General features: G+C 33.7%; 1 protein-coding gene across 1 annotated transcript; it reads left to right on the top strand.

Moving 5' to 3' along the window:
* Nucleotides 1–5,991: 5,991 nt before the first annotated feature.
* LOC112527181 lies at nucleotides 5,992–11,781 on the top strand. Its single transcript, XM_025137643.1, has 4 exons — nucleotides 5,992–6,408; nucleotides 9,214–9,461; nucleotides 9,533–10,053; nucleotides 11,219–11,781. Exons 1-4 carry the CDS (start codon nucleotides 5,998–6,000, stop codon nucleotides 11,692–11,694), a joined length of 1,656 nt encoding a protein of 551 aa, XP_024993411.1. The 5' UTR covers nucleotides 5,992–5,997; the 3' UTR covers nucleotides 11,695–11,781.
* The last annotated feature ends 300 nt before the right edge of the window (nucleotides 11,782–12,081 follow it).

Genomic DNA, 12,081 nt, shown 5'->3' with positions numbered 1-12,081 from the left:
ATTAAGATTTTCATTTAAAATTACCAAATTTATAAATTTCCTAATTTATCTATTGATTTGTGGTTAATATTGGTTTTCACAGTTACCACAAACAACTCAGTTCTCCTTTGAATAGGCCCCTATATATATATCATATTAAAAACTATCACTATTTTATATAAATATAGTGTATTATTATTTAAATAACAGTTAAGATAAGAAAACAACTCAAGTATTTCATGACAAATTATATATCTGGTGTTTGGTAGGCTAATAGTGAACATGATTACGTTGGACAAGTTGTCCTTAACTGTTGTTTAATGATTTTATCAGTAGTAGTGGAAGAGAGGTGGTGAATGTGGCAGAGGCAGAGGGTCAACAACGGTGGTGGTGATATTGGTGGAGTTAGAAGTGTTCGTAGCAAGTAGGCAATGACGGTTGTGGATGTTGTAGAGATGATGGATAGTGGTGGTGGCCAACAATGGTGGATATGGAGGTGGAAGTGGTGGTTGTGGAGGAGATAGAGGTGGTGATGGACGATGGTAGGTAGTCATTGGTGATGGTGGTCACAGGAATAGACAATGGTGGCTGTCTAGCCGATGGTTATGGTGGAGGACATCGAGATGGTGGATGTGGATGTGGATGTGATATTGTGGAGACAAACCTGTTAGTGACATTTTATAGGCCCTGAGCAAGATAAAAAATATATAAAAATGCCCTCGATAAGTACGAAAAAAATCTTCAACAAATTGTTTTTGTTTCAAAAAATAATTTGAGTTCTAAAATACTAATTATTTATATAAAACCATTTTTTCGAGTATCTGTATACGTGAAATCAATCAATAAAATAGTTTTAAAATTAATTTTAATAATTGTTTTTAACTTTTAGGTTAAGACCAATTTTTTTTTGAAAACTAAGGGACCGTTTACCAATTACTTACCTAGTAAGTGCTTACCAGTAAAATTAAGTATTATTATTTACTTATCGAGTAAGATTTTAGTCCACCAAAATGACATCACATGCAATAATTTATCCGATAATCGCTTACCGTGGTAAGAGTCGTCGTTCTCACTTACCGGCTAAGACTCTTGGTTCTTGTCTCGCTCTTAACGGGTAAGATTTTTGGTCCTTACCATATTCATCCAGTTAGATAATGTGACTTGGTAAACGCTTATCCGAGTAAGCATTTGGTAAACGACCCTTAAATCTCAAAATCAAAAGTTTATGTTGGTTATAGTTTGAGATCTTATTTTTGTTTTATATCTCATAGGTTTAAAAGTAACAATTTAAAGTCGTAGTTTGTTGAGTTATTGAAGTACGAGAGAAATGAAGTAGACAAATAAATGGAGATAGTAATAGCCAGTAGTTGTGTACCTTGGTACCAGATAAAATAATTAGAAAAATAATAAACAATACCATAAAACAAATAACCATTTAATTTATATAGTATTTCTTCTCCAATATAAATAGTTAATACATATTTGTTTACCATCCATCGTCCCAAATTAAATGTCTACAATTAGACGTAAATCATTTTTTTGGATAAAGAGATTTTTTTTAAAAGTACTACCATATACTAAAAATTGTGGGCCTTTATTTCTAATAGGCCCTAGACGTGTCCAGTGATAAATCCAAGAATCATGGTGATTGGATCTTGTCAGTAGCCTTCCTGAGCACTTCTTTACAAAGAGATCTCTTTTCTCAGCCTGTGAAAAGGGAAAACAGACAAAAGATAACTTCAAATCTAAACAAGTCTCTTCAATAACTTCTCCGTTTCAGCTATTGCACATGGATTCGGTTTTTAGTTGATTAAATATCTTTTACCTTGTTCTCATCTATTTGATTAACGTTGACAAAGGTCCTCTGATCCAAATGCTTTCAACTTATTTTATCTCTTTGATTAAAGTAATACTCTGAAATTCTATTCCTTTCAGATTGATACCGAGTAGAGCTAGGTTACAAAATACCACCACAGTTGAGTTTGGATGTTGATATATTTCTTTTTGTAAATCGTTCTGTTTATCGAGATAATAAAACAAGTTAACATATTAAGTTCATTGCATATAAAACCCTCACCTTATTTGTTGGTGCAACCTTGGGGGGAAGGTTGCAAGGATCACAAAATTAACGTTTTTTTATTAATTTTTAACCAGTTCAAACAATCATAAAGCATATAAGATTGTATAAACATAAAAATTAAAAGCATCAAGACCCAAACACAAGATTGTAGATCAAAACGTACAAATCTCATACACATTAATATTGTGATAAAAGAAAGAGATCGGGGAAGAAATGCGCTACACAAGATTTACCGTGGTTCACCCAACTTGGCTACATCCACACCGAGACACTTTTCGAGTCACTTCACTATTGTTGTTCTTTAAATAGTAGAATAAAACCGCACACGATAATCTTACAACAAAGCTATGAAACATTCAACCTTATTGCAAAAGGAAGAACACTCAAACGAGTCACAGAAGACGAACCACTCAAGGGTGATACGTGTAGGAGATATAACTCAAACCTCACACAAAGATGATGAAAGGGAGAAAACTTCTCAAATATAACACAATTTATAAACAGTTCATAAAATATGAACAACTCTAATCCAAAGATTAGGAAATAGGAACTGTTTAACCCACACCACGTATATAATAAGACTTTCAATGATCAAGTGGTGGTGTAATAATCTCTCAAATGTATGTAGTTTGATTCAGAAAATCAAATCATAAACTTGAAAACATGTAGACGTTCTTGAGGAAGATTACAGAGAGAGATCAAAATTTCCCAACTAAAAGTATCCCAAAGACTTGTATGAAAGTTGGAGAAAACCCCTAGCTTTAAATAACAATTTTTGAAATTTTGGTTTTAAGTGGACTCATGCATTGTCACTTTTCAGAAAAAGTTGATTTTCAACCGTTGAAGTACTGTCAGGTGAACATCTGCATTAACTTTGACAACTATTTGAATTAAATGTTCTTTCTCATTTTTTGCGCGAAATCAAATCATTATAAATCAGATTTTTAAACATCATCGTGAATTTATAAATCAGATTTTTAAACACCCTCATGTTTCCAAGGTTCATATTAAAAAAAAAAGATATTTGGTTTATTTTATAAAATCTCATCCAAGAAGACTATTGAATTTATCGAGAATATCCTCTTTTTAAACTATCTCTCAATATAAATTCTATATTAATTTTATGAAAACTAGTTTTATAAAACACTTTTGAGATTTAATTTTAAAAGACATTTTTAAACCAATTCATCCAACTCGAGATTTATAGTTATATACCACACAATATCACGTAGAATCCGGATGACAACTCCGTCTTGATTTGGATTTGATCCTTAAACATTAATTTGGCAGCACACATTTCGATTGCAATCTCCAACTTTTGTCGTTTGACACGGATCTCGCAGCAATGTGGCATGTTTTCCAAGATGACGACTCCATAGATTATTTGACCAAATATGAGTTTTTTACTTGATTCTTAGTATATCATAAATATGCACAAGAAGTAAAATTGTTAATCAATTAAACATTCCATTTGTTTATAATCATTAAAACATATATATATATATATACTAGCATCATTAACAATTTATCTTATAATAACATTATTACATTAACACAAACACTATATATAATTTAACATCAAACCTTAACCTTATAAACATATAAATAACTTAATATAAACACTTAACGAACATTTAATATAAAGAGAGAGACGCAAATACCGTCGTTGGACGAAGATTCTTCAAAAGGATAGTTAAAAGTCAAAATCTTTAAAGAAAATTTATGTTTGTTTCCAATAGTTTCTCTATTTTGGAGTTTACAGTCTCTTATGTACATTTAATTTAAAGGATTCTCATTAGTAAAAAGAACAAAAAACAATTTCTCTTTAATAAATAATCATTTTTAGAGAGTTCTCTAAACTTGGAGAATTTCATCGTCTATCTCCTACTTTCTTTATTTTGGAGAAGATTTTAAGGACTCCATTAGAGTAAAACTTCTCAAAATCCATTTATTTTAAAAAATCTGTTAGAGATGCTGTAAAAGAGCTGTATATTTCTTTTTAAAATAACAATGGATAATTATCGTTGGTCAAATTCTCAACATGGTCCTATTTAGGTTAAAAAAAATACAAATTAAACCTTTTTGTTTTCGTATAATTATTGGGATCAACAAACCCAACACCATATGGTGTAGCTTCACGGGTGGCATTCTTAGGATAAAAATCACCAATCATATAAATACACGTAAGTAGAGAGAAAACATAAACATGAATTAAACAAATTAAAAATAAATGAAAATTTTATTTGTTTTATTTTCATTGATAGGACATAAATGAGACATGTGAATTTGGGACAAGTAATTTCTATCATTAAAAATGGATAAAAATCACATATCTCAAATTTTCACGTCTCATTCATGTCCATCAATCATATGAATATATAAGTAGATAGAGAAAATAAATATGAATTAAATAAATTTAAAATAAATAAAAATATGATATAAAACTTTATTTGATTAAAATCACATAATAAATGATTAATGTGGACCAAAAGTCCAATTTCTTGCCTTAAAACAACAAGAAGTTCACAAATTATAAGCAACAAAGAGTGATGGATATGATAGTTGCCAAAACAGGGGCACGTAGGTTGTCTTGCAAGGCTTTCCAAAACCACCTTAAATACATCCCTTTCTAAATTCCTAGTTTTATATTTAATTTTTAATCAAAAATTCATTTATGATACATCATTCTTTTATTTAATATATATTTATCTTTTATTTTTTATTTGTTTTTTATAAAAGAAACTCTTATAAACTTCTTATGTCAGATTTATTAAGCAGTAGAATTATTCATACTGTTTTTTTTTTAAATTTTTCAGAAGCATTTATGTCTTGTTCTCTTATTTGATAAGAGGTAAACTAACCTCTTATTTGCCTCTTATTGTTCTTCAAAATTCTCAAAAACCTTGTTTCTCAATCGTTTAGTCTTAATCGATCCTTACCAAATCAAGCATCACCTCTTTCAATTGATGTATTTTAATATGATTTAAATAGTTTGATAATTAATTCAAATGTATCTTAAAACTTAAATTAGAATTAATTTCGACCACGATATTTTACAAAAGACAAATGAATATAATTAATATAAGGAATTTGCAATCTAAAATTCAGAAAGAAAAATAATTTTTTTTTGATAAATAATCAATAATTTATTAACTTTTTTTATTTGATAAATGATTATATGTATAAATATATATATTTTAAAATTTAAAATATATGTGGTGTAGTGCAGTCATGGATAGACTCATACCGGTTCATATGTGGACACACATCACCTTATTATTCCTCCATTAAAGGGTAAACAAATTTAGGTTCGTGAAAGGTGCAACAATATTAATTTGTTGTGTACCCTCATATGTATTTTGAAACTACAACGCGAATAAGTTTTATTTGGTATAGTTGGTTTGTGAGACTTTTATTCCACCCAGACCCAAGTTCGAATCTTGTTAGTGTCATTTTTTAGTCAAATGGTGCTACTGTTTGAAAAATATTTCGTATATTTGTTTCTTATAGCCAACGGTGCCACCGTTTGAAATTTTTTCCCTATATTTTTTTTTTCTTATAGTCAAAATGATGTCATCATTTGAAAAAATTTCTGCGTTCGTCGCTGGGTTAGATAAACACAGGTACTTTTAAGCCATTTTACATTTTACATATAGTTTATCAACTTTTTTTTTATCAAATGTAATGAGTTTATCAACTAGTTTGACAAACATAACTTTAAAATGAATATTAACGCAAAAGAATTTAGAAAAATTAAACAAAATACCGTATTTGTTTTAACAACCGATCTTAGATCTTACGATAAATAAGCAATTTACGTTGACAATTTTGATAAATACAAGGGTAAAATTGACTTTTCACAAAAGGAAATGTAAACCAAAAGTGATTTCTTTATAAATACACTCATCTCTCCATTGTTGGAAGACAACATATAAAGTATGGGTTTAAAATTCTCATCGTCTCTCCTCCTCTTCATCCTTGCGGCCGTCATCCACCACCACCACCCGACGACGGCGCTTCCACTGTCCACCAACTCACGATGGATCGTCGACAACGGAAATGGAGGAGAAAGAGTGAAGCTATCGTGCGTGAATTGGGTGAGCCACCTGGATGCGGTGGTTGCAGAAGGTCTAAGCAAACAACCAGTGGATGCGATCTCGAACAAAATCTCAGCGATGGGATTCAATTGTGTGAGATTAACATATCCACTGTTCTTGTTCACGAATGATAGCTTCGCTTCAGTTACAGTCCGGCAGTCGCTTCGAAAACTAGGTTTGATAGAATCAATTGCCGGATTTCAATCAAACAATCCCTCCATTATCGACCTTCCCCTTCTCCAGGCTTTCCAGGTGATTGACCTAAACTTCACCATTTTTTTATTATTTAATTGTATTTAAAAATTGAAATTAATATAATTTTTTCAGCTAGAAATGGAACTGCTTGATAATGATTCCTTTGGTATGGTGACATTGATCTTATCTTATCATCTATTATTAAAATCCAATATTTTGGTATAAAAAATAACATTTGCATTTATTAATTAAAATTCAATATTTTAACTTTTATGATCAATGAGAAAAGATATGAACCAATTTTAAGTGATTTGAAAATGTTTTAATTCTTAATGAATCAATGAGAATTCTTTGAGGCTGGATCAATTTACGAGAAGGTTGGAAGTTAAAACATCAGTTTACCAACAAGTATGTATCGGATTAATTAGAGCAGGGTTTAAAAAGGCGTGAGGTGTGATGTGACGACGAGGTCAAGCCTTACACGTCATGGTGAGGACGTGGTGTTTTTCAAGGCGTGACATAAGTTGACAAATTTAGATGTCATATATAGAATTATACATATAGATATATGTTTTCTATATTTTATCTAATCAAATAATGATATTAAAAAAATATACATTCATATTAGAAGAAGAAAAATCTTATAGGTTATTATTATAAAAATAGGTTTTTGATTAAATATTTAAAATAGAACTTAAAAGGTAATTTTACAACTTTATTTTAACCATGAATCCCCAACGTTTATGAATTTATGAAACTGTAAGTGGTGTGATTAGTTAGATTATAAAAGTTTAAAATCTAAAGTTAAATGTGTGAAAACACAAAAGATAAGAATAAAAAAAATCACGTATTACAAAAAACGCGCCCCCGGCATGCCTCAAGATGCCATGACGTGAGCCACACCTTATAGAAACACTATAGACCTTTCCGTAATGGCGGAGACGCGTCTTGCACCATATCACACTATGATGCGTCCTTTTGAACACCGGGTTAGAGCCATGATCATATTTAAGGAGTGGGGGTGCTCGTGCTACCATTTTATCATGCTCACACATTAAAAAAAAGTTTAGGAGCCCCTAAGGCTGCATTTGGTACATGAAACAGAACATGACAAAACAGGATAAAATTCATTGTCTCACGTTTTGCGCGACATAAGACAGGATAAGAACTTGTACCATGTTTGGCGCGACATGGGATAGAGACAAGAACCAGTACAATGTGGGACAACGTTTGACAAAAATAGTTTATTTTTGTTCCACCAAAATAGGTGGGATAAGATGGGATAAAAATAAGACAGAAACTAAAATATTACTAATCTATCTTTGTTTGATATGTAACCTTCATATGGTATTTGTTTTAGTAGTCACCACCGTTAGTCGTGGTTGCCGCCACCACCGTCGGTCACCTCCACCTCCTATTCCACTACAATAACCTCCACAACCACCTTCGACCTCCGACCACCACCATCCATCGTCACCTCCACAACCACCGTCCACCCACCACCACTACCACCGAGGACCACCTCACCTCCACCATGACCACCACCATGACCACCACCATTGCCTCCACTACATCTGCCACAACTACCTCCTTCACCATTGTCAACCACTATCGCTACCACTAGTACCGTCGGCCATTACCACTTCCACCACAACCACCACTACCTCCACCACATCAGTTACAACTACCTCCTCCATAATTGTCGATCACCACCATCACTATCTACCATCTTCACATCCTTCACAACCACTGTCAACTACCGACCACCACCGCCCATTGCCACCACCATTAGTATCGTTGGTCACCATAACTACTGCTGCCATCTACTACCACCACCACCACTAGCTCCACGACATTGGCCACTACTACCTCCTCCATCACTGTCGACAACTACCACACAATACACCATTTTCATGTCATCTATAACTACCATCGTGTACCAATCACCAATGTCTCTACCTCCACAACCATTGTTTTTGCAACAATCTTCACCGTTCCTTCGCCAATTGATAAAGATCTTCCAAACTGAATAAAACATAATTTATCCTTTGTACAAATCAGATATTTTCGAACTATCATCAATTAAATCAAAATTTTCATTCAAAAATTTGGTACTATTATACATGTATGTATTTATGTATACGAAAATGGTGTAAAAATGTTTATAAGTTAAATTATTTAATCATTTATTTTATTTGTGTTAATTATAATTATTATATGATATATATAAAATCATCAAATTACTTTTAAGGGCAAATTGTCTAGTTTTGTCATGTTCGGTCCTAGTCGTATCAAATATCAGACAGACAATTGTTGTGTTCAATCATGTCCTGTCCAGTCCTACCCTCTTGTCTTGTCCAGTCCAGTCTGCATATCAAACGCTACCTAACGGTACATCTACTGTAATCTGACGTGTGGTCCCATAAATTAAAAAAAGTGGATAAGCTCCGATAATGTTACCGGATGAGACATAAAAAACTTGTACGTTAGTAGCTTAATGAGTTTAAGGAGACTCATATCCCAGATAAAAAACACTCTCCTTCTATCTTTGAAAAAATCCTCCCAAACAAACACATTTTCAATCTATATAGACAGATCAATCCAAACAGATAAATTTATTTATACAGAACTTAATTGAAAACCAACCAAATAGCTATTAAAAGCTGCTAAGTTCAAATCCAGTGGTTCTTTTTAAATCTTTTGGTAGCAACAAGAAAAAGAAAACAATATGTACATCCTTTTTAATTACATTATACTTTTTATAATTAAATTAAAATTTATTTTATTTTATATTATGTTAATTATTTTGTGCTCTAGAAATCGAATTCATACGCTATTGCCTAAGATGTTTTCATTTTATAGGAAGTAGTTTCGAGCCTCGACAGGAACAACATTATGATGATATTAGATAATCAAATAAGCACTCCCGGATGGTGTTGTAGCGACTTCGACGGCAACGGATTCTTCGGCGATCCGTACTTCAATCCCGACGTTTGGCTCAAGGGTCTCACCAAAGTAGCCACCATGTTCAACGGCTCGACCAACGTTGTCGGTATGAGCTTGAGGAACGAGTTACGTGGGCCTAGACAAAACGTCAGCGTTTGGTACAGGTACACATCAGACAAAACACCTTCACAATTTCTATCAACCGTTTAATTTCCCACATGATAAATTCAACCAGGTACATGCAAAAAGGCGCGGAAGCGGTTCACGCAGCAAACCCTAACGTTCTAGTCATCGTGTCCGGTCTAAGCTACGATAAAGATCTATCGTTCCTTCATACCCAACCGTTAACCTTAACATTTAGCCAAAAACTGGTTTACGAAATCCACTGGTACGGGTTTTCAAACAGTGAAGATTGGGAAACAGGAAACCCGAACGACGTATGCGGTCGGGTGGTCGAAAATATAACGGCTAAATCGGGGTTCTTATTGGACCAAGGTTACCCTTTGTTTGTAAGTGAATGGGGTGTGGATCAGAGGGGTACAAATGAGAATGACAACAGATTCTTGAATTGTTTCTTGGCATGGGCAGCTGAATATGATCTTGATTGGGCTTTATGGACACTTGCTGGAAGTTACTATTTTAGGCAAGGTGTGGTTGGAATGGAGGAGTTTTATGGGGTGCTGAATTGGGATTGGTGTAAACCAAGGAATTCAAGTTTCTTGGAGAAGATATCACCACTTCAATCTCCTTTTCAAGGTAATAAGTTGGAATTTTGTTTTAAGCTTTTTATCTTTTTGCAGGCTGTGCTTGTTTGTTTTCTTATTCCAGAAAGTGTCTGTATGATGTGAAGAATGTCTTAACCACTTGTTTAGGTTTTCAAGATCTTATTGGTAAGTCGAGAGCGTCACGATAACGGTGTATTTTACCCTTTGGGGTAGAGGTAATGTCTGTATATGTCATACTTTTAGGGTCTGTTTGTTAGCAACTTAATGAACTTAATGGGACTCACGGTTTATTCGGGTTTGGTAGTGGTTTGATGATATAAAAAGTGACTTTGTTCAATAAGATTCTAGGGGGAGATCTTTGCAAAAAGCTAAGTTTTTTCCAAACCCGTCCCTTGAGATTAAAAAACATGCTACTTCTATTTTTGAAAAAACCTTCCTAAATAAAAACTTTCTCAATCTATACATACAAACTAATATACATAAACAACTTTATCCATACAGAAATTAATGGGAAACCAACTAAACAACCCCTTAGACCTCATTTCAGAGACTGATTATAACCGTGCTTTAACCAAAAAAAGGCCTAGTAGATCCTACCGGGTTCAAGTCAAGGCATAAGATATGATCCTTGGGGCTATTGTGCCTTGTGGCGTTAGAGCTCTTGAACTGTTATGTTATTCTACATGTTATATTTGTTGATTATCTGTTATATTACTTTATCTTATTGCCAGTGTTTTTAAAAGGCTCACCACGACAGTCACCTTAACTCAAGGCTTGTGTCTGACACCACGTTAAGCCCAAGGCACACCATGGCCCAATATGCGGTTTTTGCAACACTATATCTGCTTTTATTGTATTTAACATTCTACTGTCTTACTTTTTAGTATTAAGTATATAACCTAATATAAATTGTTTATCATCTTTGAGTCACTGAGTAATAGTAGAAAACATACATGTATATATATATATATACAATTATACATATGATATACATATTTGCGGCCATAAGTCACGCCTTGAAAAACATCACGGCCTTGGTGTCGGTCCTAAGGCTTGAGGCTTGACCTAACCGTCACGCCACACCTCACGTCACTTAGAACCGTGCTTATTGCCTGCATGCACACACCATTACTTCACGCATAAATGGTTGAGGTAAGATTATTTTCACTTAATCTAGTGTTTTGTATGCTATGCAGGACCAGGATTATCAAATACGCGCCCACATAAAATCATCTTCCATCCATCAACCGGGCTATGCGTTCAACGACAATCGTTATTCAAGCCGTTGACGTTGGGTCCATGTTCCGAAGCAGAAGGTTGGGACTACACCCCAAGAAAGACGCTAACGATCAAAGGTACATACTATTGCCTACAAGCAGATGGAGTGGGAAAGAAAGCAAAATTAGGCATAATATGCACAGATACTTCTTCAAAATGGGAAGCCATATCAGCCTCTAAACTCCACCTTTCATCCAAGATCAACAATGGCACAAGTGTTTGCCTGGATATAGACTCTGAAAACACCATCGTCACAAATACTTGTAAATGCTTAACCAATGAGAAGTGTGACCCTGCTAGCCAATGGTTTAAAATCATCAATGGCACAATGGGGTCAGGTGCAGCGAAACCGTATATTCGGATTGATACGATCCTGCAATCAATTGGAGCTTGATTGCAGGAGCTAACTTATTACGATAGGATTCTATACGTAAATATTATACATTTGGAAATTGTCAATAAAATTTAGTAACTTTATTCATACATTTTGCATTACTTCACAAACTGTTGAACTACTTCACAAATAATCACGATTGGTGGATGAGATTGCACCGGAAGGGACTGGCTGGATGGACGAGAGTGAACTAGACGGGTGAAAGAACCTGAAAGGTTTAGGGTTTTAATTTGATATGACTAGTTTAGTAATTTACCAATCTTGTTTCATCTCACTGGTTGTTATTCTACTTATTTTTGGTGGGACAAAAAAATGCATTTTTGTCCCACTCCTAAGTCATATGTGGGATCCTGTAACTGCAAGATGATTCGTGCTTTTGGAAAAGAA

This window comes from Cynara cardunculus (genome assembly GCF_001531365.2).
Source record: "Cynara cardunculus var. scolymus isolate 2C chromosome LG 15, CcrdV1, whole genome shotgun sequence".
In the NCBI taxonomy this organism is placed as follows: Eukaryota; Viridiplantae; Streptophyta; class Magnoliopsida; order Asterales; family Asteraceae; genus Cynara; species Cynara cardunculus.
Note: the sequence above shows the minus strand (reverse complement) of the source record. Positions and strands in the feature narration are given on the sequence as shown.